Source organism: Dryobates pubescens, chromosome 21, assembly GCF_014839835.1.
Source record: "Dryobates pubescens isolate bDryPub1 chromosome 21, bDryPub1.pri, whole genome shotgun sequence".
NCBI classification, from domain to species: Eukaryota; Metazoa; Chordata; class Aves; order Piciformes; family Picidae; genus Dryobates; species Dryobates pubescens.
Window position 1 is genome coordinate 17194880 of NC_071632.1, and position 27915 is coordinate 17222794.

The following is a 27915-nucleotide window of genomic DNA, read 5'->3' on the forward strand; positions in this document are numbered from 1 at the left end:
GCTGGATGTTAGGAAGAAATTCTTCATAGAGAGAGTGATTGCCCATTGGAATGGGCTGCCCAGGGAGGTGGTGGAGTCACCATCACTGGAGGTGTTTAGGAGGAGACTTGATAGGGTGCTTGGTGCCATGGTTTAGTTGATTAGATGGTGTTGGATGATGGGTTGGATGTGATGATGTGGAAGGTCTCTTCCAACCTGGTCTGGTCTATTCTATTCTATTCTGTTCTATTCTAAACCTGTTCTCTTTAGAGAGTGTGTGGTTGATGCTTCACAGAGGTGGGTCTGACCCTTCAAACACACGCTGCAATTTGCCATGCTCAGTATTTGGTATTTCACAAAGGATGCTAAGCAAGACATGGTCCTGCCACATGTTTCAGGAAGGAGTTGGAGGTGTTCAGGAGATGGTTTCATGACCGTGGTGGTCTTAAGGTTGATGGTTGGACTCGATGATGTTAGATGTCTTTTCCAGGCTACACAATTCTACCATTCTATGATGTATTTCAGTGTGGTGATTCTGCTTCTCATACCTAGTGTTGGTGTGCTGTTGGAAACCAGTATCATGGTCCTGCTACACCATGCTTTTTAATTTTTACATGATATGTGTGTATGATGACTCTGGCTGCTTTAGTTCAACTTCCCATTGCTGTGAGATCGAGCTCTGGGCCACAAACCTCCTAAGCTCTGTAGGGTCATTAGGAAGAAATCCTAAGGGGCTGGTTCAGGCATCAAATCTGAAATCAGGTTTCTGCTGGGACAAGCTGGTTGGTGGTGGTTTTGGGTTTGGTGGGTTTGGGTTTTTTGTGGCTTGTTGGGTTTTTTTTTTTGGTCTCAGGAAAGCAATTCAAATGACCAGCTAAGAGTAATGTCCCACTGGCACATCAGGAGTGTGTTTGTGGTTCCTGTACCAGGAGATCAGGGCGTCTTCTGCTCCATCTCTGGCCTAAGAAAATGCTGGGGCTTTGTAGAGGCGAGCAGAGAAGCTAAGTGACTCACCCAAGGTCATTCACAGAGTCTGGGGCAGTTGCTTGGACTGGACATAGGAGGCAGGGCCCAAAACATTGGTCATCTTCCCCAGCCAGTTCACCATCTGAGCTTGAACTGCTGCTAGACAGACATAAAGCTGTGCTCACCTGGTTAAAGGAATGCTCCTTCTTCCTCCAGGCCCACTGCTGGGTGGTTCACACACCACCAGCAGAGGCTCTCTATCTGCAGTGCCTCTCACATCAAAGGAATGACAGAGCTGTTAGACACCCATGATTAGCAGACTTGCCCTTTCCTGGCCAGACCAGCCATCTCCTAGAAGCAAGCTTGTCTCCATCCTGGCATCTCCCACTGCTCTCTTTGATCTTTGCCATGCTTTCACCATGGACCCTTACTTTTCCTCTTTCCCTCCTGCCTCATTTTACCTGGCTCGGTCCTCAAGCACAGAGGCCAAGGATGAGTAGCAGGGGTGCTCCCAATCCATGGTTAGATCTTCTGAAGAAGAAGGGGAGCTTTGACCCTAACTGGGCTGTGCTGGTGAGCAGGATGAAGTAGTCTGAACTCCAGCTGGTGTGTGACCTTTGTGGATCAAGCCTTGAGAAGAAGAATCTGCTCTTGATCATTGCCTGTGCCCATCCAGATTTGCCTGGATGACATTGGTGCAGCTCTTTGCGATGTGCAGGTGACATGACATGTTGCACACACTGCATGTGGTGTCTGTGTAACTGAACATGCCTTGGTTAATGGGGATTTCTCATTACACATTTATGCACATAGACACCCAAAGGAATTGGTGGGTTTCCTGCTTTCCTCCTCATGTGGCTCTAGGATGGCATGTCTTCCTCCTAGTCCCATAATGATGCCTGGTGTGGTTGGCATCCAAAGAAAGAGAAAGAAAGAGGCTGGGAGCCAGGACAGAAATGTTGTGGGTGAATAGAGAAAAGAAAAAAGTTTCTCTCATGTCCAGGAAGCTTGAGGGGGACTACAGAGGTGTTATTGAAGCTGAAGTCTGAGGTATCTTCTCTGCACATGGACAACCTTTGCCTCAGAGAGGAAGCCTGAACACCGCAGCTCAGGAGGCCAAAGACCTGTGAAGCTCTTGTGATATCTGTCCTTCATCTGGATGGTCTGGCTTTTTGTCAACCCTCAGCTGTGCCTGAATCTCAGTGTACCCTGCAGGATGTCTCAGATGCCATAGCTGGTGTTGGACTATCCTTTCCATCCAGACCAAGCCCATGCCTGGGGAGCAGCTGCAAAGAAGCAGGAGACACAGACTGCCCCCACTCAGGACAGCACTCACCCTTTTGTGTTTCACTGGAGATGGCATTTTTTTATTCTCCCCTTTCTTTCTGAGGTTTCCAGAGGAGGAAGCATTCAAGTTCTCCTCTTGGGAATCTCCAGATCAGACATGAGCTGAGAGAAGTCCAGGACATGCTGTAGTGTGGAAAGACAATTAATGAGATAGCTAACTGAATGTAGAGGAAAGAGAGAGGCCACACTCACCTTTTCAGGATCTCCAGCTCCCACTGTGGTACTTTCAGCTCTGGATTCCTCAGCCAGGCTCAGCTCTGGGCATGCTCCTTAGCATCTGCAAAACCAGTAAAATGATGTGAGCAGCTCACTGATTGGATTCCCCTATCTCTGATGGAGGTGTCAGGCTTTCTTTGGCAACATAAAATGGTCTCTTCAGACCAATATATCCCAGTCACAAACCCATGGTGCTGCTGTTTGCTGCTGTCACCATGACCCACCTTGGTGCTCTGCAGTTTCCTGTGTGAATTGTCAGGAGTCTGAGGATTTGGCTACTTGGATCTCATGCTGGGTTTTGTTTTTCAGGCAGGCCTGAACTTATGCCTGGTAGATTATTGCCTTGCCCTGTTTCAAAAGCAACAATTCAATTCTGTGTCTTTCAGAGAAGAACAAATCTGATGTCAGAGGGGAATGCCATGCTGCAATATAAGCATAATTGCATGAATTCTGCTTTGTGAGAGCCTGTGTTAACTGGGAAATTCCCCATGATGTCAGGTAGCTGCAAGTGGCCAAGATAAGGTTAGCAAAAATCCCATTGAGTTGGGATGTGCTTGATCAGTGCAAGAGGCTTAAGTGCTGTTTCATCAGCTTTGAGGCAGCCTTTCATGCAGAGTCAGGGAGATGCAAGGTGCCTATTACTGAAGGCCCAGGATGTGTTTCTCATGTTTGATGCTCTCACCTTCCCCAGCCCACATCCTCCAGATCTGTAATTAACAGTTGGTTTGAGGGACAGATTCTCCAAGGTGTTTAGGTACGTGGAAGTCGTGTGCTGCTGAGACACTCAAAGCCATATGGAATGCCAAATCCCTGCTTTCAGTCTCAGTAGAAGCCTATTGCCTCTCTAGATGCCAAAGTGCCTTCCTGAATGTGTGCTATGATGTGAAAACTGAAGTTCCTGGGACCAGAAGGTGTGGGTATTATTGCTTGGCGTTGTGGGGATCTAGCAGGGTAAGAAAAGGTGAAGGTCCTCTTGGATATGAGCTGAGCAATGAAGAGAACATGGTTGCTACCTTACTGATGTGATGCTGTGTGGCACCAAACTTATCTGTGTGTGTCCTAAGCCTCATGACACTGATCTTCAAAGTTCCCACGAGGATAATAGGGGACTGCATGCCAGAGAAGGAAGAGAGATATCTTTGTGTATTCCTGTTTCCACAAAGGAAATTTGTTGCAGGATAGATTTGAAAGTTCCTGACAGTACTCCAATAGCTATTATGCAATGTTCTTTCCTCTGCTTTTACTGTTGGGTTGGTTGTAGTTTTTAACATCCTAACATCAGACTACATTGGCTGGGAAGAAGATAGTTTATGTTTGTAACCCACCTGAGAATTACAGTACAAAAGTCTTTGGACTCAATCTTTTAATCTTTTTTTTTGGAGTCAATCTTTTAATTTGATAGAAGGGCTCTCCAGAGGGACCTTGCCAGGCTGGACAGATGGGCAGAGTCCAACAGGATGGCATTCAACAAGTCCAAGTGCCAGGTGCTGCACTTTGGCAACAACAACCCCATGCAGAGCTACAGGCTGGGGTCAGAGTGGCTGGAGAGCAGCCAGCCTGGGGGTACTGGCTGACAGCTGGCTGAACATGAGCCAGCAGTGTGCCCAGGTGGCCAAGAAGGCCAATGGCAGCCTGGCCTGCATCAAGAATAGTGTGGCCAGCAGGAGCAGGGAAGTCATTGTGCCCTGTACTCAGCACTGGTTAAGCCACACCTTGAGTCCTGTGTCCAGTTCTGGGCCCCTCAGATTAAGAAGGACATTGAGACACTTGAACGTGTCCAGAGAAGGGCAACGAGGCTGGGGAGAGGCCTTGAGCACAGCCCTGTGAGGAGAGGCTGAGGGAGCTGGGGTTGTTTAGCCTGGAGAAGAGGAGGTTCAGGGGAGACCTTCTTGCTGTCTACAACTACCTGAAGGGAGGTTGTAGCCAGGAGGGAGTTCGTCTCTTCTCCCAGGCACCCAGCACCAGAACAAGAGGACACAGTCTCAAGCTGCGCCAGAGGAAGTTTAGGCTGGAGGTGAGGAGAGAGTTCTTTCCAGAGAGAGTTGTTAGCTGTTGCAATGTGCTGCCCAGGGAGGTGGTGGAGTAACCATCCCTGGAGGTGTTCAAGAGGGGATTGAACATGACACTTGGTGCCATGGTTTAGTAGTCATGAGATGTTGGGTGACAGGTTGAACTTGATGATCTTTGAGGTCTTTTCCAACCTCATAGATTCAATGACTCTAATCTACAAGGCCCCAACCTCTTTTCTAAACTTAAAAGCATGGCATGGCAGATTTCTGGGTGTCTCTGCTCTGCTGCCCTCCCCAGACCCAGGTGGACTGCAGTGGTCTGTCTGTGATAGTGTCCTGAGGAAGGAAAGAGCCCATGAGCATCATTTCTCGAGTTGACTCTTACAGCATTACCACTTCTGTTTCTCTGCAGGCTTAAAAGATGACAAAGATCTGAAGTTCCTCCTGAAAGGCAGCCAGCTGCTGAAAGTGAAGTCCAGCTCTTGGAGAAAGGAGAGGTTTTATAAGCTTCAGGAGGACTGCAAAACCATATGGCAGGAATCAAAGAAGGTGCTGAGGTCTCCAGAGTCACAGATCTGTAAGTACAATTTCCTTCATCATAGACATGGGGCACTGTGGGCAGAGGTGCTTGGGGTGAACCAGGACCAGTGTGCTTGCAGTGTGGAGGTAGGGGTTGGAGCAGATCCTTCACACCTCCTGTCATCTCTGGAGGCAGCTGGAAGGAATCTGCCGTGTCAGGAATGGCCACATTTCCCAAGCTCATGAGCTACTGCTTAAAATCATTGCGGTGTGGCCCGTGCTGGTCCCAGCAGCCCATTTCCTCCCCAGAGCAAGAGTTTAGGTTACTCAGGTGCTGGAGCCTGTGAGACATGGCTTGAGCATCTGCAGTGTGGTGTGATGTGCTTGGGCTGTTGGTCTGGGCTCTGCCAGGACACTTCTTTTCTGCCTGCAGCCCCTGGCAGAGCTGGCATTTAAGCCTCACAAGGGAAACACAGAGGTGTGGTGATACAAAGGCTTCCAGGAGATATCTCTGGGAAGGAGAGCCTGTTCTCATCCTTAACCACAAACCCTATGAGGAGAGGCTGAGGGAGCTGGGGTTGCTTAGCCTGGAGAAGAGGAGGCTCAAGGGAGACTTTATTGCTCTCTACAACTACCTGAAGGGAGGCTGTAGCCAGGTGGGGATTGGTCTCTTCTCCCAGACAACCAGCACCAGAACAAGAGGACACAGTCTCAAGCTGCACCAGGGGAGATTTAGACTGGGTGTTAGGAAGTTCTTCATAGAAAGAGAGATTGCCCTTTGCAATGTGCTGCCCAGGGAGGTGGTGGAGTCACCATCACTGGAGGTGTTTAGGAAGAGCCTGGATGGGGTGCTTGGTGCCATGGTTTAGTTGATTAGATGGTGTTGGGTGATAGGTTGGACTCCATGATCTCAAAGGTCTTTTCCAACCTGGTCTATTCTATTCTATTCTATTCTATTCTATTCTATTCTATTCTATTCTTGGAAACCCAGTCTCCCCCATTGTAAAAAGTCCAGACAGGACAGTCACCATTATATGGACACAGGAAAACCATTCTGCACCATCACCACTCATCTTGGGGCCATAATTTGGATGAGGGGCCCAACTGTGCCATCAGCATGGGACCAGGCAGGATGTATGTCTGTTTCTGTCTGGTTTCCCTTCCCATTTGGTATTTTTCTGACATATTTCCCTATCACTGCTCATCATAGTCTTGTAAAGCCAGGGGGTAAATTAACAATGTGGAATTTATTTTATGGCATGTTGAAATGCAGAACATGCTGCCTGTGTTACATGTAATTTACACAATTTCTTTGGTAACAGTCACAATTAACTAAATGAAGGGTGGGTCTTCCAAATTACCCCCTCCCACAAGCAGTGATAAGATTTTCAGTAGGAGGAGTAAGGTAGCAGGGCAAAATACACTCAGTTTATAATCCTGATGGCCACAATCTTCTCACATGACCTTGAGCATGTCATTTAATCTCTCTGTGCATCCTTCCCCACACATTTCCTTTCTCTTTCTCTCTCTGGCTGTAAAAGGCTTTGGATTTGATGCTGTCCCTCACTCTGTGTGTGCTCAGCTGGGCTCTTCAGGTACCAATGCAATATTCCATGGTAACAAAACCCAACACAGAGCCCTTAATGAATATTTGCTTTGCTGGGCTCTGTCCCATATCCAAGCAATGTCCTTTCCCAGGTAATATCTTGCTGTACAACAAATAAGGACATGAGTTGAGAAGAATGAATTTCAGAGCCAGCAGTTTCCAGATTGTGAGAGTTGAGAGCACCTCCAGCAACGGTCCTGACCCTACCTGGGTGCTCTGAAGTCGGTGGGAGCGAGTTCTTGTTCTGTGGGCCCAGGGATTTGGCACCTACTTGAGAAGCACAGGCTGAACCCATTGCCTCCACTGCTGGGGCAGGGGCATGGCACACTCTAACTTGTTTTATTTCCTAAGCTGCAACAAGATCCCTGCAGTGAGCTCAGATCCTTTGAGCTGGGTATTGAGCACAAGCTGGGCGTGTGTCTGCGTGGGTGTGGATTTAGAGCACTCAAGATACATTTTGCTAACTGGGCACAGCCAGCATTGCCACACTGAGATAGAGGCAATGCCACTGCAGGAAGGGGGATTTGCTCTGCTCTGGCAGTGCCATCAGTGCAAAGTGAAGATGGAGTAATACTGCCTTCTGCCACACACCCACCCGTGTGCTCTATAACACCCCCATGCATTCACACCTTGCTGTGGAGAAACAATCTTTGTTCTGTCGTCATGAGAGCTGGAAGGGAGACAAAGCAGTTGAGGCAGAGCTTGTCCTTGCTGCTCTGAAAAAGCAAGATCTGGCAGGGCTCTGGCCAGCCTGGCTTTGCACCCATAAACCTGGCTGGCTGCAGGATTATGCCTGGTACCAGGCTGTGACCTACCAAGTGTGCTGGGGCATGCTGCCCCTACATGCTCCTAGGAGAATGGAAAGGAACTGTGCAAGCTTTTGGGAGGGTCCACCTCAGGGTTGTTTTTAACATGTGCCATGGATGTACCTGAAACTGGAAGTCAACATGAGAGATGAGCACTGGTCTGCCACCTGCCCAGCCCCTAGATAACCCCAAGGACATCTGCTTTCCCCTGTCTTTCTCCTCTGTGGTGTTCTGAGACTCTCCATCCCCAAGTTTTCAGAGTGATCACTGGGTTTGGGTTTGTTTCTTGAGCTTTTGACCTTACCAGGCTGCTTGGGGTTCAAGTGGAATTATCCCTGGTTAGTGTTGTGTCCTCTGATGGGCTTTATAACTATGGTCACTGTGCCATTTGGTCCAGAGGAAGAGTGCAGGGTCATGGTTTGATACTTAGAATCAGGGACTTCAAGATGAGCTCTCCATAGAGTCACCCTTCCTTGTTAACAGACAGCAACATTCCCTCCGGTACAAAGCCTTTCTAAAACTGCAGATAAGCTGCCCTTGTTTTTTTGGAAGGAAAAAGAATGAGCAGGATGGAAACTGGGAGGTTTTAGCAGCAGGTCTAATCTTATCTGCAGCATTGTGGGCAGCAAGCAGATGAAGGCACCACAGAGGAGCAAAGTCTGGGTAGGGTAAGGGTTGTTATGTTTTTGTTTGGATAATTTCCTGTTATTCCTGCTGCTGCTCTTACAATCATGCAGAGGAGATACTTGTAAACCACTGAGAGGAGGTGTCTAGCAGATAAAACCAGAGACTGCTGAGGTTAGATAGAAGAATCTCAGATGTTTGAACTTTAAAAAACCCAGCAACATATCAGGGTTGACACAGGCAGAGATGTTCCCTGGATCAGGATAAGCAGGGTGCAACCAGTACCTTCCTCTGTTTTCTTCCTTTTAAACAACTGGCAACTTAGATTGGATGCTCCCTTGGTAACTGCATTCCCCTCAAGGATTGTTTGGGGGACAGGCTGCCATTCCAACATGGTTTCTGCACAGGTAGAACTTAATGAATTATTATCTTTTTTTGCTTATTGCCCACAATCCATTGTCTTTCAGAATGTTGCATTTAGGCTCAAGGGAGCTGTTTTCTTCCCCCAGCCCTTGAAGCATTTTAGGTGGCCAGTTTTCCAATGAACACTTCACGCCCTGTGCAAACTCTCTCATTAGCTCCAGCAGAAACACAGGAGTGCTGGGCACGAAGTGATGCACAAAAGCGCCTCTAGAAATCTCTTTTTTTCACCATTGTCTGCTACATCCTGAGTGTAAGCTGCGTCCTGGGCCCACAAACATGCTGCTGCTGTTCTCTGAAGTGTGTAGAGCTGTAGGTGGGGTGCATTCTTCTTCATCCCCCGAGGCCTTTATTCATGGGGCAGCTTCATAGAATCATAGAATCAACAAGGTTGGAAAAGACCTCAAAGATCATCAAGTCCAGCCTGTCACCCAACACCTCATGACTACTAGACCATGGCACCAAGTGCCACATCCAATCCCCTCTTGAGCACCTCCAGGGATGGTGACTCCACCACCTCCCTGGGCAGCACATTCCAATGGCTAACAGCTCTCTCAGTGATGAACTTCCACCTGACTTCCCCTGGTGCAGCTTGAGACTCTGTCCCCTCATTCTGGTCTTCCCTAGGCTGAAAAAACAGGGTTCATGTTGGCAGGATTAACAGTTTTGAGGCCCAGAAGAGGTCTGTGCAAAGGAACTGGGAAACAGCTCAGTCAGAACATCACTGTGGTGGGAAGGAGAGAGAAAGAGGGCAGATGGACTTGTGTTGAATGAGCAGCAACAGCCTGTCAGTAAATGTCAACTATGGTGAAATATTAGGTCTCATCTATAGGGGGAAAAAAGAGCAAAAAAGGTGTGTGCTGCTTTCAGGGAAACTGATTTTTGCAAGTCCTTTCTTAAACCAGCTGAGATCCCTCGTGTGAGCCCACTTGAGCCAGATTCAGGCCCTTTTAAAACCACTCTGAACTTGGAGATCAGTCGGGCTGGCTGAAAGCTTTGCGGTGAAGCATCCTCTTGAGTGTGTTTGGTGGAGAAACAGAATATTCAAAGCCAGAAGAAAGACTGGATGAGCCATTTAGATTTAGGGGTGCTACAGTGGAGCCCTGGAGAAGCTGGTGCTTTGCTACCTCCTGCAGCCTTTCTCTGCTGGAGGGTCAGGGAGATGACGTTGCTGATGACAGCCAGGAGTGAGCTTCACACACTGCCCCAAGGCTGACTCACTGTGGGTGCGTTGTTGAGTCATGAGCAGTGTAGTCAAGAAAGAAATTTAGGAGCTTTGGCTGAAATATTTCCATCTCTGGCCAAAAGCTCTACTTTAAAACTACTATTGGTTGGTGGTTTTTTCCCCCCCTATATTTTCATGAAAAGGATTAGTTTTGGGAGCAGTTTACAGAGGTGAGCCAAATTCAGTTGCACGACTGGAACGTTGCAAGTGGTGTTGGCTTATTGATTTAAGTAACTAAGTTGGTATTTTTGAGCTAATGGCTAATTATCCTCACTATTTAAAATGCACAGAATTTGTTCCAGTTCCTCAGACTTTTGACCCAGTTCTAGGGTATTTCTGCATGGTTTAAACATAGCAGGAAAGCTTGGTGTTTATAGCCTACAGCCGGTGTTCAGCAGAAAACTTTCTCCTTCATTTTAAAGTTCCTGTGGAATTCAGGAAAGGCCTTTCAAAAGCCACACCAGGAGCATCCCATGCCATTTTTTTGTGTGTGGAAGAAAGAGTGATTGTCTCCACTGAATTAATGCCCTGAACTTGCTCAGGGAAATCAAGGGTGTGATATTACTCTGGGAGTGAAAACTTTAAATCCTTCCTGATAAATGCCTAAAGTCAACAGAAACTCGCAGCAACCTGCATGCACACAGCAGGCAGCTGGCTGCAGCAACAGCTTCCTTCTGGAGCTCGTTAGGCAGTTTCTTTAGGAATCATTACTTCATGGTCAGGCCTGTATTTGTCCCTGGAAAAATATTTGCTGATGTGAATGTGTTATGCAAGGCAGCCCTCAGCTGTGAAAACAAAACCGGCTGTCTGTGGGTCTCATTAGTTTTTATCAGAATCACTCAACCCCTAAACCAAGTCACTTCAGTTGCAGAGCTGCCTGGCTTTTCCATTCAGTTCTGAATCAGGCCACTGCATGCCTTGCTGGGACAGTTTTCATCACAGGCACTGTACTGACAAATATTGACCTTATTTTCTGTAGCATATAGGATAGGATAGGATAGGATAGGATAGGATAGGATAGGATAGGATAGGATAGGATAGAATAGAACAGAACAGAATAGACCAGGTTGGAAGAGACCTGCAAGATCATCGAGTCCTACCCATCATCCAACATCAACTAATCAACTAAACCATGGCACCAAGCACCCCATCCAGTCTCCTCCTGAACACCTCCAATGATGGTGACTCCACCACCTCCCTGGGCAGCACATTCCAATGGGCAATCACTTTCTCTATGAAAAAATTCTTCCTAACAGCCAGCCTAAACCTGCCCTGGCACAGCCTGAGACTGTGTCCTCTCGTTCTGGTGCTGGTTGCCTGGGAGAAGAGACCAACCTCCTCCTGGCTACAACCTCCCTTCAGGTAGTTGTAGAGAGCAATAAGGTCTCCCTTGAGCCTCCTCTTCTCCACGCTAAGCAACCCCAGCTCCCTCAGCCTCTCCTCATAGGACTTGTGTTCCAAACCTCTCACCAACTTTGTTGCCCTTATGTTCAATGCAAGTGTTGAGAGCCTTTAGATCCAAATTTAGCAGGAGAAGTAGGAACCAGTTGCATAAATAGATTGCAGGGCCCTGGCTGTGGCGTGTTGAAGGAATGTAAATAGAGATGGTTCTGTTTGCATCACTGCCCTGAGCTGTGATGGGTAAACAGAAAGAAGTAGGTAAAGGCCTTATAAGAAAAGGTAGGTCCAAACAACCTGTGAAGTGACATGTGCATTGTATTACTGCTTGTCAGCTGGTGACACACCAGCAAGGAGGGCAGGCTGCTGTGCAGCAGATCTCAAGTTAGAACACATTGCTGAGAAAATCAGTGGTGAGGGAGGGGAGAAGAGAACAGATGAGAAATCAGCATCTGGGACCTGCCATAATTCATGCACAGGGAGATGAGAGAGCAACGAGGTCAGGGCTAAGAAAGCACAGCACAGTGGGGCTCAGGCTAAACCCACTCTTCAGTGATCATGTTAAAGCATTGTGCATCGGTGAGGGTGATGGATAGCCTTCGGTGTTCTCAGGCCAGGGAGTTGAGGGTGCACCTGATCCTGCTGATTATGGAGGTCCTGATCCCAGATGTGTTTGGTCATTAGCATCAGCCACCCATGGTGAAACTGAAATGAGCTAAACTGCTTTTTCTGGGGTGAAACCAAAGAGAGAAGCAGCTCAGGGTGCTGGTTTTCCCCACGTGCTTTGTGTGTGGTGAAATCCATGCAGCCTCGCTGCAGCCATCCCAGCTGGCAGGGCAGTCCTGGGGTCAGATAGCAACTTTCAGCTGTTCTTGACAAGATGCTAAGCCAGCCTGGCTGAGCTGCAGCTGCTGAAGGTCTGTTCTCTCTGCAGAGATGCAGTGCTGGGTGCAGATATGGTGCAAGCCACTAGCAGCTGGGTACATTCCTCATCTGCATTTCCTGACAGTAAACAGAAGTGACTTATTGAGACAATTAGAGTGGGATGGAGTAATTAGATGTGACTGAATGCCACATTGCAGAGATTGCTTGCTAATGAGAGGGAGGTAGGATAAGGAAAAGAAAGGATCTGAGCATATTCCACCCCCAAGTGAAAACCTGCCCCCCTCCTCTCATGAGTAACTCAGGGTCAGTTGTTTTGGCAGTGCCTCCAAGTCTCATTGATGATCCTCTCCCCATTTGTCAGCTAAGGCATGAGGAAGGAGAAGCACCTTTTGGTCCTTGTCCTTCACATGGCCAGTGGTCTGCAGGACATGTGGGTGCATCTCTTGTATCTCCTTTCTATGGGACTCTTGATAAAATGTCTCCTCTGAAAGGGCTGCCAGTCAAACAGGATCCCAGCACAGTCTGGACATTTCAGCTGAGTATATCCTGGAGAAGAGATGGAGAGGCCAGTGGTCAGGGCTCATCTCTCAGACCAATGCTCTAATAATTAGGCATCATGTTAGTCTTGTCCTTCTGGCTCCTCAAGATGTATTTTGGCTGCCTAATGGCTCATAGTGCATATTGGTGACTTGGATGCACTCCTGAAGCTTGAAGGCTCTGGGGTTACAGCTTTTAGGGTGGTGAGGAGATCCCTGTTGCTTCCTGCAGGAAGGGTTCTCACACAAATGGTCATCCCCTCTCCACAAGGCTCAAATCCTTGCACTGGAATTTGTCTGAGGGTACCTCATGTAGGGTGGTCAGGTCAGCTCAGGTTCTGCTGGAGGGAGGTGGGAAGCATTTTGTGCAGGGACCACTTGAAGGAAGAATCTAACTGCTGTGGCATGATGAGGAGTTTTGGTGTCAGACAGAGGCAAAGGTGAGGCTCTAGACATCCTCAGCAAGGCTTTGTGGTTCACTCTTTTGTATTTAGGTACTTGCAGACTCTCTAAGTCCAGTTAGAGGCACATCAGTGTGAATCACAGCTTTTGTCTTGCTTTTAAAGGTGTTCCCATTCTTTCTGCATGAGGAGGTGAGCTTGCAACTGTAGTAGCAAGCTCCTTGGAAGCCATGAAGAGAGAAATCCAAATCAAAAGAGACACCCCAAAGATACATGTTGATTGTTTGAAAATGTCATGGCTGTCAAAGGTGATCTCCTGTGGGTCTGAGTCACACCTGCCTGCTAATGCTATGGGTGAAACAGGAGCGAGGCACTGGGACAACAATCAGCAAGGGAGAGGCACAAAGGCAGTATCCAATGATGAAAATGGAAAGAAAAGTTCTCAAGGTCTTCCTGAGACTAGTTCAGACAGGAGTAAATTTACTGGCTCCAGAGAATACTGCTGTATGTCCATGTCAGTGGGGAGTGTTTGGCTGTGGCACCGGCCAAGCGGCATCCACAGCAGCAGCCAGGAGGGCTGACCAGGACATAACCTGTTTGACTCAGTGTCTGGAGGCCAGGAAGGACACAAGCTTCCTTGTCTTGTGCTTCATGTTTTGAGCTTTACGCAAGCCACCTCCTCAGCAGCCATAAACACTCAGGAGAAGTAGATGCAAACTTTCCAGATTCTCTTCTGCTTGTGGTTACCTCCCCGCTGTGGTGTGATGGGGAAAGAACAGGGAGGCTGCAGGGATTTGTGATTGATGGGTATTAGCTTCAAGTGTTCCTGTGCTCTGAAATGTCTCTGTCCCCCAGCTATTACTGATCTCTCCTCGCAGATAGCTCAGCTGAGCCCAACTAGTTTGGGACTGCTAATACACTCTGCTCACTGTCTGTGAGCGGCTGATTATGTACTCATGCTGGGTTAAGATTTTCCAGAGAAGAGATAACATTTGCAGATGGCTTGGGCTGACTCCTCTGGCTTCAGGTTTTTTTACTGATAGATGAAAGCAGCAAACACAAGCAAGCCATGGAAGGCTTTAAAAAGTACCCTCCCTTACCTTGCTTTCTCAGTAGTTCCTGCTTTGATAATTTCTCTCCTTATACCTTGAATGACTGCAGCAGACACCAATCCTGTTCCTCCACCTTCTTTGTACCTTCTCTGCAGTGAAGAGCGTTGTGCCCTCTATCATCCCCTTCTTAGCAGACCCCAAAGAGATCAAGGGAGCCCTTCCAGACACAGGTTTTCAATCTCGGTGTGTTTTTTTTCCCCTCCCACACAGCTCTCTTTTCCAGTGGATTCACTTTGCCAGATAAAGGTTTCCAAAGAATCCATTCTGAATTTCCAATATTTAACATCAGATTTTCTAGCCTTGGAAACACTAGGTCGTTGCCAACCCAAAGTTTAGGGGCTGATTGCACAAGCAGACTAGCTAGCCATTCTGAAGGGACAATAACTCCTCTGAGCCAAGCAGTGGTGAGCAGCTGGCAAGTGATGAGGAACAGCAGTATGAGCCTTCCCTTTGCACTGCCATAAACAGAAGGGACTGGGAGCATAGGAGCATCACGTACTCATGGACCATGGCACAGGTCTGTGTCTGAGATGGTCAGCCTGGACTTCCTTTCTGGTCAAGGGTTCACCATAGCCATGGATTAAAGGGAGGTGGTGGAGTAACCATCACTGGAGGAGTTTAGGAAGAGACTGGATGGGGTGCTTGGTGCCATGGTTTAGCTGATCAGATGGTGTTGGGTGATAGGTTGGGCTCGATGATCACAAAGGTCTCTTCCAACCTGGTTAATTCTATTCTATTCTACTCTACTCTACTCTACTCTACTCTATGCTGTATGATTTATCTTCTCCCAGGCACCCAGCACCAGAACAAGAGGACACAGTCTCAAGCTGCACCAGGGGAGGTTTAGGCTGGATGTTAGGAAGAAGTTCTTCACAGAAAGAGAGATTGGCCATTGGAATGTGCTGCCCAGGGAGGTGGTGGAGTCACCATCACTGGAGGTGTTTAGGAAGAGCCTGGACGGGGTGCTTGGTGCCATGATTAGTTGATTAGATGGTGTTGGGTGATAGGTTGGACTCGATGATCTCAAAGGTCTTTTCCAACCTGGTTATTCTATTCTATTCTAATGTTTTTGTCTAAATAAGGCAAAACATTACTGTTCCAAAAGCTCTATTTTGTGTGTGTGTGTTTGTTTGTTTGGGTTTTTTTGTTCATATTGGTTGTGAAAGGAGCCTAACCAAACTTAAGCCTTTTTTTTTTTGGCTGAACTGAACCCATCCAAACATGATAGCATCCTTGACATTAAGAATGTTCTACTCAGGTAGTTCTGCCTAAGGCCTGGTTACCATCACTTGCCCAATATTCTAATTAACAGTCAAGATCACGTCCAAGGCTCTCCACTAGCAGCCCAGCTGCAAAAGAATTGCAGCCCTTTTCTTTCAAGGATGGTTTTAGTACTCAAAACTTTCACTCTACCACAAATTGGCCAGATAATGTCATTCCACAGCAGCCCAACCCAACCTTTTCCTCCCCTCTGAATGATGAACTCTTGCCCTTTATGAGGTGATCATAGAAGGCCACACAGAGATAACTGCTCATAACTGTCTGGGTGGAGATTTACCAGCTCCAGGAAGTTCCTCACAGTATGCTCTCCTAAGGAACTAAACCAGCAAAGTGCTGTGGAAGGTGTTTGACCACCCCCAACATATGGTGAGAATTTAAAGTGACCAGTGCTGGTTTTGGAAGGTCACTAATATCTGAGGACTGAAGGCTTGGGTGGTTTGGGTTTGGGTTTATTTTTGCCCAGCAGCTGAGCATTACCTTGACTGCCCTGGGAGAAAAGGAAAAGTTTCAAACTCTGATCAGCATCTGATGAATTTTGGATGGTCCCAGGGCAGCCATGCAAAAAACGTGCAGGGTGGATACTGAGCTGTGTTTGTCTGCAGTGTTGACTTCGAAAGGACTGGGCACTGTGATGGTGAAATCACCCCAATTTAAATGAAGGAGTGGATAAAAGGGATGTTTAAAGGCAAGTTTCTCCTGTTCAGCTGAGCAGTGGCTGAGCTTTTCAACACAGCTCCTTCAAGATAAGCACAAACAAAATCAATCCCACACATCTGTGACACAGGAAACCATTTGTACCTGTAATTTGCAGTTTGAGGTAGAGCACAAATTAAGCTTGCCTTTTTGGGTCTTTTCTCTCCCCCAAATTCCTGTGATTATCTCTATTTTTTTGGCATACTTGTTATAGAAGATGGCTGAGTATCTCTCAGGTCTTGCTTTTTCTCAGTGTGCCCTGAGATAGTGTTGGTAGATCATAGAATCACAGAATTGTTGGGGTTGGAAGGGACCTCAAGGATCAGCTAGTTCCATCCCCCCTGCCACGGGCAGGGACACCTCACACTAGATCAGGTTGCTCAGAGCCACGTCCAGCCTGGCCTTAAAAACCTCCAGGCATGGGGCTTGATGTTTGCAAAATATTAAGAGGTCTGTCTCCCACCCAAGAAAATGTGCCAAGACTTTCTCAGTTATGGGTTCCAGCGCTGCCTGCAAAACTTGCTGCCATTTATTGTGTGCCGACCCTACTTCGGTGTTAAGTTGCTCAGCAGGTAAAGGTGATTGAAGAGTTTCTGCCCTTTCCTCTCAGTCCTTTGTGTATGCTGTTCAAGGCCAGGATGGATGAGGCCTTGAGCAATTGAGTCTAGTTGAGAGGTGTCCCTGCCCATGGTGTGGAGGTTGGAGTAGATGATCTCTAAGGTCCCTTGCAACCTAAGCCATTCTGTCATCTGTGCATTAAGTGGCCCAGCAAAGACAAAAAGAGATTGTGCATGCTTGCTGGGTGCTTGCCTGATTTCAGCACAGTCTGAGGGCACCTGCCTCTCTCAGGAGCAGTGTTGGGGTGCCTCTGTTAATTAGATGGGGTTAATAGCAATGTGCTGCTCTTTCTGGATGGCCTTGTGCATGCCTTTTGCAAACTCAGTGTGACTTTAGGCCTCATTTCCACTAGCTGAGGGGCAGAGATGCAAATGGGGAAGGATGGTCTTGAAAGCATAAAGGATGGAGCCTACCATTAAGAGGGATAAGGCTGGAGTATGGGTGACAGCAAACTTCTCTGAAGCCTTGGTCTTTGCCTCCCTAATTTGCACTAGTGTGGCAGAGAAGGATAGATGGCATTTTAAGGTTTACCTTCTCACTCTTTCTTGCAAACTAAGGAGTGACTGTTTTGGCTCCTGCCCTCTTCTTACTGAAGTTTTCCTGTGAGGTGATGTTCACAGGGAGGCACAGCTCCACTCTGCCTACTCTCAAGTGGGAGCAGAGATCAAGTCAGGAGGACTGGAACTCTTGGCAGTGATTTGTATCTCATAAATATTATGATATCACAGTATGGCATCTAGTGCATATTCTGCTGCTTTCTGAAATGGAACATGGGGAAAGAGGTTTTCTTTTGAACAACCCTTGCTCTTTCTGCTGCTTTTGATTTGAGCTCTCTGTAGTACTGAACTTTGGGAGAGGGTGGGGAAAGGGAAAGGAGTCCTCCAGAGAAAAAGAAAGAGGAGTAAAGCTTCTCAGTATCCCTCACCAAGCAGAGATAAGGTTGCCCAAGGCCCTGCTGACATCAGGCTCTGCTTTCTTTCCACAGTCTCCATTGAAGATATTCGGGATGTGAGGTCAGGCCATAAAACAGAAGGTATGGAAAAATACGCCAAGGATGTCCCGGAGTATCGCTGCTTTTCCATCGTTTTCAAAGACCAGCGGAAAAACCTGGACCTCATTGCGAGTTCAGAGGACGATGCCAACCACTGGATCTCCGGCCTTGCGAAAATCATAGCCCACAGCAACTCCATGAACCAGAAGCAGAAGCTCCAACAGTATCCTTTGCCTTATAAAGCCACTAATGCCAGACAAAGATGCACTTGTCTTTCTCTGGGGGTGGAGGCAGTAGAGCAGCCTTCCTTTTCCCTGTTGGCCCTGGGCACTGGCTTCTCTCTCAGACTGATCCTGCACCCAGGCAGACTCCCTGGTTTCCAATGCTTTTCTCCCCTGCTTTGCAGTGATACCAGCCAGAGCGGGTTCAGGCTTCACACAGGTCGTTAAGCAAAGAATTGCCTCTTTCAGGAAGCTCCAGATAAAACAATCATTACTTTTTATATTCTTCAGGGGTCTGTTTCACTTGTATTGCACTAAACTCCAGGACAGGCACTTCTTGGCAAGGCATGAAAAGCCCATACTGTTTATCATGTTTCTCAGTAACACAAGACAAGCAAACTGATTCTCCTCTTCTCACTGCCAGATTCACTCTGGGGTAGCTCCAGTGACTGTAGTGAAATTACTTCTTACTTGCCTCAGCATGGGAGGAAGTTTTGCCCTGAAAGAATTTGCAATTACTCCAGTGACAATGAAGACATCAGGAAGGAAAAGCAGCAGAGCAGGAGAGGAGAGTGAGTTGGTTGTGATGTGGAGAGTGGGTTAGTTATTGGGTGAGATCCTGGCTCTGCTGAACTCACAAGGAATTTTCCCCAGGGCTGCATTTCACTCAGTAAGTTGTTTTGTGACTGCAGGTCTCACATCTCTATGTAAAAAAGCATATCTGCAGGTGCCATGTTTGATGGAATTTCTGTGTGTCTGAGGCCCTGACCATGACATATGAACCTGTTGGCTGTTTTCACCCTGATTTGATAGAACTCCAGCAGTTGTAAAAGACTTCAGTTCCTTTGAGCTTCACAAAGACAGGCAATTGGCTATCAGAGAAGAAACCAGATAGCATTCTCAGTGAGTGAAGGCTGTGTGAGCTTCATGCCTCGTTCAACATCAAAGCACTTCATATGGCACTTGAAGCCATGGTTTAGTTGTCATGAGGTATTAGGTAATAGGTTGGACTTGATGATCTCTGAGGTCTTTTCCAAGCTGGTTGATTCTATGATTCACAAAAAAAAAATAATCTCTGCCAAGGAGGGGAGATGCAAAATGATCAGCTGGGGAAAATCACAAAGCTGGAATCATAGAATCATAGAATCAATAAGGTTGGAAGAGACCTCAAAGATCATCAAGTCCAACCTGCCACCCAACACCTCCTGACTACTAAACCATGGCACCAAGTGCCACGTCCAATCCCTTCTTGAACACCTCCAGGGAGACACCAGGGAGTCCTGCCCTCAGTGAAGCCTTCGCTCCATGTGGGTTCCCTGCTGGGTAATAATGTACTGATGGTGACAGAGACTGCACATAAATCCTGAGCTTTCATCAGGCTTCACTCTTCACTCTGAAGTCTAATAAGCCCTTGCACCACGATAGTGCTGCTCAGTTAAAGGAATCAAACTCCATTAGAACAGAATAGAATAGAATAGAATAAACCAGGTTGGAAGAGGCCTTCAAGATCATCATGTCCAACCTATCATCCAACACCACCTAATCAACTAAACCATGCAACCAACATCCTGCCAAGTCTCCTCCTGAACACCCCCAGCAATGGTGACTCCACCACCTCCTTGGGCAGCCCATTCCAATGGGCAATCACTCTCTCTGTGTAAAACTCCAGCCTAAAGTTGTGATATGCATGGGATTCTGTGTTTAGCTCCTGCACTAGGAGTGGTTTTTGGGGAAGGTTTCTAGGCTGTAAGGCCATTCCTCAGCTGTGTCAGCAGCTGTGTGTCCATGGTGGGAGGGAGCAGCCCTTAAACAAGTTGAAATCTTGCAAAGTTGGTGCTGGTGGAAATGCTGCACCTTGGCAGTTTTCCTTTCAAATATGAAGGCTGCCCCCACTCCACAGTGTGGGGGGAAAATCTGGGCTATACAAAGTTGTCCCTGGAGTATGTCAGCTTGAATATGTTGCTGAAAAGCTTCCCCATAAGAAGAGATGAGCTTGCTAAGGTGGTGGTGGTGATGGGGAATAACAATGACATTTGGAAGGGAAGAAGGCTGTAAATTTCCAGTGTGGAAAAGTGCCTCTCTCTCTTTGGAAAGCAGAATTGAAGCTACAGAGGGTGGGTAGGCAAGCCATATTTCTGGAAGAGTAATTACCATGTGGTGCTGGCTTCCAATCTGGGATTGTCTCAGGCCGTTTAACGTAACCTGGAATTACAGAACAGCATGATTTCTCATTTGAAATTTGATGAGGTTTAATTAAAGCCTGGGATTTTAAATTTAGTCTGCCTTGGCAGCGTGGGCTTACTCAGATCTTCCTGAAACCTCAGAAGTGTTCTCTGCATCTGTGAGCACAGAAGGGGAAGAGTCAGTAGAGGAGGAGAAGTGTTGAGTCCCCCTGCCTGTCCCCCATGACTGGAGAACTGCCTTACAGTGTACCTTTTCCAGCCTCCAAAACCTTGCAAAACAAGTGAGGAATGAGCAAGGTTTTGAAAACAAACCCCTTGCTAGTTTCAGATGAGGTTTGTTCACTTTTATAACACAATGGAGCTGCCTGTGGTAGCAAGAAATTCAGTGTGGCGTCTCAGGTATGCTTTTCACTCCTATGTTCCTACAAAGACAACACTCCCACCTGCTTGCAGAGTACTCCTGATGCTCTTACACACAGAGTACTGTTTCATTAAGCATTAGATGCAACTCTGCAACAAGCTGGCATAGGTTATCTAGCAAAGATTGCAGGTATGTGTTTAGGGAAGACTTTAGGCACAAGGGACCTTTCATTTGAGCAGCCTGGCACTGCCTGCTTCGATTCTGGGATTTATGTATGAGCTTTTCTTCTGGGTGGAAAGCACTCACCAGAAGTTCTGCAGAATTTCTGTTCTGAGCACATTCATGGGCTATCTGCCAGATAGTTTCAGTCCTCTCTCTTTGGTTCCTGATGGAAAGCTGGGAGCCCTGAAGCTGGCAGATCCTTTAAAATCAGGAGGCAGATGTATACAGCAATGGGAACAGCTTTTCCCTAGCCTACCCAGGCCCAAATTGGCACTTCAAGTGAAAGGAAGACCCTCAACCAGGGCTGCAAAATGGTGTCTGTATCAGATGGGAAGAATTTCAGCTGAAGTGCTCAGTTCACCCAGCTCCTCTAAGCTCTCTGCAGCCTGAAGGGATCCAGGTGCCTGGGGAGTTTGGGTGTTTTGAGGACTGGACACTGCTGTTTACTAAAGCAACAGGCTGAGGCCCCAGCTGTCTGTAGTCTCCCTTTTCCTCTCTTTGCTGCTTGCCCTTGTGGTGAGAGGGCCCACTGCATGCCTGTGCCCTCTGTGGGTTCTCTGATTTCCCTCACACATTGCTCATCCTGCCAGGGAGGTACATTACAGGAAAGCATCCTGCATTCAGAGGCAGGACACAGGCACACCCTTTTGCAGATGCTTTCACTGCCCACATACTGCCTTGCAAGAGTTGACTTCAGTTATGTACATGACATCTGGGTGCTCATGACCAGTGGAAATGACTGCAAACCTTTTAAAAAAGGTGGGGGTTTGTGTGGTTTTTTTCTTTTTTTTTTCTTTTCAAATTGTTGGAGCAAAAAGAGTAGAATGGAATGGAATGGAATGGAATGGAATGGAATGGAATGGAATGGAATAGAATAGAATAGAATAGAATAGAATAGAATAGACCAGGTTGGAAGAGACCTTCAAGATCATCATGTCCAACCTATCATCCAATACCACCCAACCAACTAAACCATGGCACCAAGCACCCTATCAAGTCTCCTGAACACCTCCAGTGATGGTGACTCCACCACCTCCCAGGGCAGCACATTCCAATGGGCAATCACTCTCTCTGTGTAAAACTTCCTCCTGACCTCCAGCCTAAACCTCCCCTGGTGCAGCCTGAGACTGTGTCCTCTTGTTCTGGTGCTGGTTGCCTGGAAGAAGAGACCAACCTCTGCCTGTCTACAGTAGTTTCTACACACAGTTTCATGTCATCTAACCCTGCTGCCCACCTTTGGCTGTGGCAGGCTGGATTTCTTCTTGGCTCAGTAGAGTTGTGTATTATTCCTGCCTAGGGAAGGCTGTGAAGGGGAGCTGAGGTGTGGGGGTTGAGTATGAATGGGCAGCACTGCCAGTGGCACCATATTGGCATTCTGAGCAGATGTTCTTTAGAGCACAGCTGGAGGAGGGAGTGTTCTCCACCCTGGGGTGGAAGGTGGTGTGCTCTCAGCAGAGCATCCTCTGCACATGGGAGCTTCATGACTCAAGCTTGGTTTTCTGGAAAGAACCAGTCCAAGCAAGACCCTAGTTCAGGACCCTGGTGTGTCCTTGGGAGATGGGGAAAGGCAGCCTCTCTTTATTTTTGTTTCCAAGTCTAAAGAAGGGGAATATTAATATTAGCAGGCTAAGACAGATGCAGCATGAGGTCATTGCTTAGCACCTGCCAAGGTTTTTAAAGAGAGAAAGTTCAGCTTTCCATGAGACAAACAATGCTTACAAACAGCTTACACATATCTCCATAGTTTGGAAATATTTGAATGTGGTGGTAGCTGTGATGAATACTCTATTTTAGGGTTATGTCTATGGCTTCTAATGCTGTTAGATAATGCCCTTTTGGGGGTTACAAAAATTAAGGCTTCATTTGGAGCACCTCTGTTCAATGTTCACCTTGATATGCTGAATATTGACCAAATGCATAACATGAGTTTACCAAACTCCACTTGGGAGCTTTTCATCCTTCCTCTATCTCCTTTTTACAGTCTGGAGCAGAATGTACTTTCTGACATAAAAGAGATATCAAACTGTTTCTGGCCACGGCCAGAAACTCCTACAGAGCAAAGTGAACTGATCCAGCCTTGGCCAGATGGTGATAAGCTCCTCTGGGGTCACAATCGCTTGTATTACAATGCATTTTGCTTCTGCCAAAGCACCATTTTGCTCTTTCAGAGCAGAAGGTGAGATGATGTAAGCTGTTCAGTGGTAGCATGCTGATTTACAGCAGCTGGAGAGGTAGTTCAGCGTCTTTAGAAGAGATTTCCCCCCTGCCATGGACAGCAGAAGGGTGGTATTTAGGCTGGGCACTGGCCTGGAAAGATTTCCTTACATCATCCTGCAGCTGGATTCACACCTGCCTGAGGAAAGCTGATAAAAACAAAGACAACAAGATGAGCTTGAAAGAGCTCAAGGACTTCCTGAAAGAAGTGAACATTGAAGTAGATGACTATCATGCCAAGAAGATTTTCCAGGTAATGAGAGCAAGCAGATACAGTGTTTGCTCCTACAGGTTTCAGTTTTGGTTGGAGGCCTTAGCTAAAATGAACTCCCAGCAGCTTTTCTCATACCATAGTAGTACTCTCAGGGTTTGGTGCTCAGCAGATTTCCACTAACAACTGAGTTAGGCCAGCACAATGCTTTTGAGGAGGGTGTGTTAAGGTCTTTACCACAGGTACTTAATTTTGGCAGGAATCAGAGAAGGTTAGGTACAAACAGAGATAAAGTGAGAAAAAGGAAAAGGTGACATTCCAGGGCAATGTGGGTCCTAAGTGTTTCAAGGGTTCTGTGTGCCACAACCACACATCAATGCCTGAGTCTGGCTGAAACTGCTTTGGTTGCAGTTATGACTCCAGCTCCTCACCTGTCAAGAGGAAGAGGGTGCCAAGTGACAGGCATAAGGAAAGCACAAATTAGGGAGAAACCTCCCAGATTCATGATGGTTATGTAACATTGCACCCATGTCTGGGCCAGTCTTGTTGATGTAATAGCCCAAGGCATTGGGCTGAGCTGCTCAGGGACATAGAGGTCTAAATTCTTAAGATTCAGCTTGCTGTCTGAGCCTGTCTGAAGATAAGGAAGGGATGAAAATTTCTCAATTGTGAAGCTTTTGGTTTCTCTCTGAAGAAGCCTTCCTGCTTGAGGTGAGATAAAACATCTGGATGATTTCCAAACTTCCAGCCTGTCTGAAGCAGGATTTCAGTTCATGGGTGGGCAGTTCCAGAAATGCTTGTTCTGATCAGTAGAGGGTGAGTTTGGGTGAGTTTGGGCAGCAGGCAATAGTTCCCCTGCTCCTTCCTGTAATCAGATAGCAGGGAAGGCTGACAACATCTCCCTCTAGGACGTTCCCCCAAAGGAGGTACAAGTTTCTTAATTGTTGCTTTGTGGAGGTCTCTCTCTGGCAACTCTGTGAGAACTGGGGGAAGGTCATCAGCAGATCAGCTTGCAAAATCTTCCAGATGTACTGGCTGCTCTGGCTGGCAGATTCTGTTCTTTATTCCCTGCTCAGGAAGATGCTGAAAAAATTGCAGTATAGCTTGGGATCGCTCTGATGGAGTGAGAGGTCTCCAGTGCAGACAGCTACATTGGAAGCAGTCAACAACACTTGACCTACACAGACTGCAAATAAAGGTTAAGCTGATAATGGAGGCTGGGGTGTGATTCACCTCATCCTACAGAGTACATGTCAGATGAATCACTCTCTACATCTTCAAACATCTGAAAAGGCCCTCTTTTATTTCAGAGGCACAACCTCTTCATCCAATGAACCTCCTCTGCTATTGAAATAGTTGCAAGGGAACTCTAGGAATGGAAACTTGAAGGACAATTCTCTCTCTCTTTTTTTTCAGCTTAAGGACTCCAAGTAATTACTAAACCTTAATTCTTCCCATCTAAGTGCTGGCAGCTAGTTGAAGGACCCTCATTAGGCATGTAATTGTTACAAGTTTCTTGTACAGCCATTGGAAAGAGAGGTCCTTCATATCTCTTGTGGGTTGAATTGCCTCCAGGAAGAGCCTGTCTTGCTCCTAAAGCAATGACATTTCCAATTCACATACTGCCTGAACTGAGATGGACTGAGAGACATTACAGCATATTAAGAGGGTGATCCTCTCTGTCTTAGTGAGGTTTTTCTTCATTTAGTCAGAGGATGGAAGAGTGATCAAGGATTCAAGAGAGAGCTGCAGGGCACGTTCTCACGTTATTTGGGCTTTTTGTCACATCGCTCTGTGTCCGCATCTAGGTTTTAGACACCTCCGAGTAAGACATAGGCAATGCAACCAGAAACTGCAAAGCTCCTCTCATTGCTCACTTCATTTCAATCTGAATAATTCTTTCTGGTGTGTCCAAAAGGTTCTGACTTTTTGTGGCAGGCCAGGCTTCATTCAGGACTCGTGGCTCATGATCCGTGCACGTGAAATAAAATGCAGGGTTTTGGGTTGAGAGTCCCTTTCTGATTTGGAGCTCTAATGGCCCAAGCAGAAGGAGCTCATTTTTATGCCATGCATCTGTTCTGTCCTGCAATATAATCATTGATGCCAATGCTATTGTCCTGTTTCCATAACAGCCTTTAATGGCCCCTAATGAACAACTTCCCAAGACTCATCACTTAGAATGCCAGTTTTCTAGAAGCAATATCATGTCCTTTTCCCTGCTGTGTCTTAAAGGAAAGAGTGTCTGCCATTCATGGCATCCCTGCAGTCTCCACCAGTTGGTTTCCCTCTTTATAGTCCCTTTCCTGTTGCTAAGCATCATGTTTAGCTTAGCTTGCAAGATCTGCCAAAGCACAGGATCATACAGACAAGGAAAAGACAATTCCTGGACTGCTCCAACCTAGTTTGAAGGTGTCTGGAGTACTGAGCATTTCACAGGTTGTCCAGTCCCTGAGCTTGTATCCAGAAGATTCTGAAATCAGGACCAGCTGAACTGTTTGCTGTCAGTGCTGCTTGTGAAATGCTATGCCTCATGATCATCTTGTTTGCTTTAGATGTGTGCCACAAACTGCTAGTGAAGGACTCTGGTGCAGAATTTGTAGGAAAAGAAAGTCCCTCATTATCACCTTGCTTAGGGTGCTGTCAAAGCCACTGTGGCCATCACTAAGCTCATTGGCAGAGTTAGGCTGAGATTAGTATGACAACTGGTTAAACTGAGACAGGCATGTTGGCCATAAAACCCAGGACAATAGCTGTCTGTCATAAGAGATCAAAGACCAAAAGCAATTCAATCCCTCTTACAAGTTACCATCTGTCAGCTGAGTTGTAGTAACTCACAGCAGCCTCTCCATTGTGAGGGTGAAGTGAAATGCACCACAACCTCTTCTGAGTGGCTTGGAGTGCAGTTTCCATTCCAAGTTCAAGCCTGAAGAAGAGAGAGAAATTTTTAGGCCAAAGACTAAGTGAGGCAAGCCATGGCCTGCAGGGGTTTGGGCATCCATGATAGAAATGGGATGTTTCAGACTTACCCAACATGTAAAATGGGAGTAGGCTGTACAAGGTGAGGACACTGCTGCTAAGGGTCTGTTTGCTTGCTTTAGATACTGGGAGAGAGGGAATCGTCATCATCATCATCATCATCATCATCATAAGGCATTAACTAGAAATGGGTTAATTGCTGACATCTGCAGGGAGGAACACTTGAAAGTGCTACAGTGCTCCCTGCCATAAGTGATCCCTCTGAAAGAGGCTCTGCTTTCCCTTGCAGCTTGTTTTGCTCTGCTCATGTCTAAATGCAGAGCTGCACATCTGAAAAATAGTTGTTCACCTCCTCATGGAGAATTCTGCTAGGAGCAAGCAGTGAAATTCCTATCAGGATTTGCCACAGAACATTTGTAATTTCTGATGAAAAATGGAACCCAGGAGTGTTTTAGATAAATATAGGCTTTGTATTGTGTATCTTAAATTGCTTATCTTTTGTGCTCAGCCAAGCCCTCAACTTGAGCCTGGATTTGATTCAAATCCTCAGAGTTGTTATCTGGCGGAGAAGCTCAAAGCAGCGAGGAACATAGGGGCATGAAGAACTCCAATTACAGCTCCTTTAGAAGATGAGATAATTTGTTACTTGGTGATTTTTGAAGGAGAATGGAAAAATTCCATGGCAAGAGGCATGTTTTGGATGCCTGAACATGCACCTATTTAGCAGGATTTTTTTTGAAGTCCCTTTTGATGCCATCTTTGCCACCAGCCCTACTACTAGCCTTGAGCAGACTCTTGAGGCCCAAGCTCAGACCCGCTAAGATCAAGGGGAAGGCCTTTTTCACTTTACTTACTGGATTTTGGGCCACAGTCTCCATTAATAGTTTGAGAGTCATTGTGTTAATTGCTTCCCTTGATTTGTACTTAGATTGCTTTGAGCTGTCCTTCTAACTCACCGCTGGCACAGTACGCAGCGCAGTGGAACTCGAGGCCACAGCACACTGATAATAGGAGTAAATAGTAATAACAATAACTGTAACTGTTCTCTGGCTCTTGGCCTTGTCAGTGGGAACCATTGTCATTGACCAAGTGCTTCTCATTCACAGGCCAGTAACTCTTTCCAATTATTTTGTGTTCTGCGTTGTGTAGCCCTGGTGCAGATTACGGCTGGCATATGCCAGAAGGAAAGAAGGTTTTCACTCCTTCTCCCCTCTACGTTTACAGCACTGTGACAAGTCCAAGACAGAGGCTTTGGAGGATGATGAGATAGAGGAATTTTACAAGATACTGACAGAGAGGAAGGAAATAGACAAGATCTTCCAAAAGTACTCAGATGCGGAAGGGTTCATGTCCTGCCAAAATCTGGTGAGGTTCCTCTATGAGACACAGCAAGAAGAGGATGCTGTTGTTGCTGCCCCTGCCTTAATCCAGAGATATGAGCCCAATGAAAGAGGTAGGTTGGAAACACTGGCTGGGGTTTCTTTCAGAACCCTGCTTTCGTGATGAGCTATTAATTGCTTGGCTGATGCTTTCTCTTGTGTCATCTCCTCCTCACAGCTGCTTCTAAACCACCAGTCTTAGAGGGGAAGATTAGCAGCTCTAGGAGAGAAGGGCACAGGAGAGCCTGGGAAATACTTCTCTTCAGTATTGGCTTGGGTACCATGGACAGCTGGAGAGGGGTTGATAGAGACTTGGCTAGAGTGTGGTGAAATTCCTAAGGGAAAGGCTCTGATGGCTCATTCAATTGCCAAGACCTCAGATGGCTTTTCAAGGTTAAGGATGCAGCAATATTTCTGTTCTCCAGAAGCAGGAGTGGAAGCATGTTTTTGAATGTGGGCACCTGGAAAGCTGTTGAGTGATGAGATCTCTTAAGTAGAGGGCCAAGAAGGTGACAG

At 46.9% G+C, this 27915-nt stretch overlaps 1 protein-coding gene across 2 annotated transcripts in view; it reads left to right on the top strand.

The window, feature by feature from the left end:
- The window catches only part of PLCD1 (phospholipase C delta 1), a 57804-nt gene that overhangs the window by 10836 nt on the left and 19053 nt on the right, over window positions 1-27915 (top strand). For both annotated transcript variants that reach the window (XM_009899122.2, XM_054171370.1), the window contains exons 2-5: window positions 4930-5094; window positions 17627-17855; window positions 22957-23086; window positions 27245-27473. In XM_009899122.2, coding sequence (XP_009897424.1) covers window positions 4930-5094; window positions 17627-17855; window positions 22957-23086; window positions 27245-27473 — 753 coding nt within the window. The remainder of the gene's footprint in view (window positions 1-4929; window positions 5095-17626; window positions 17856-22956; window positions 23087-27244; window positions 27474-27915) is intronic.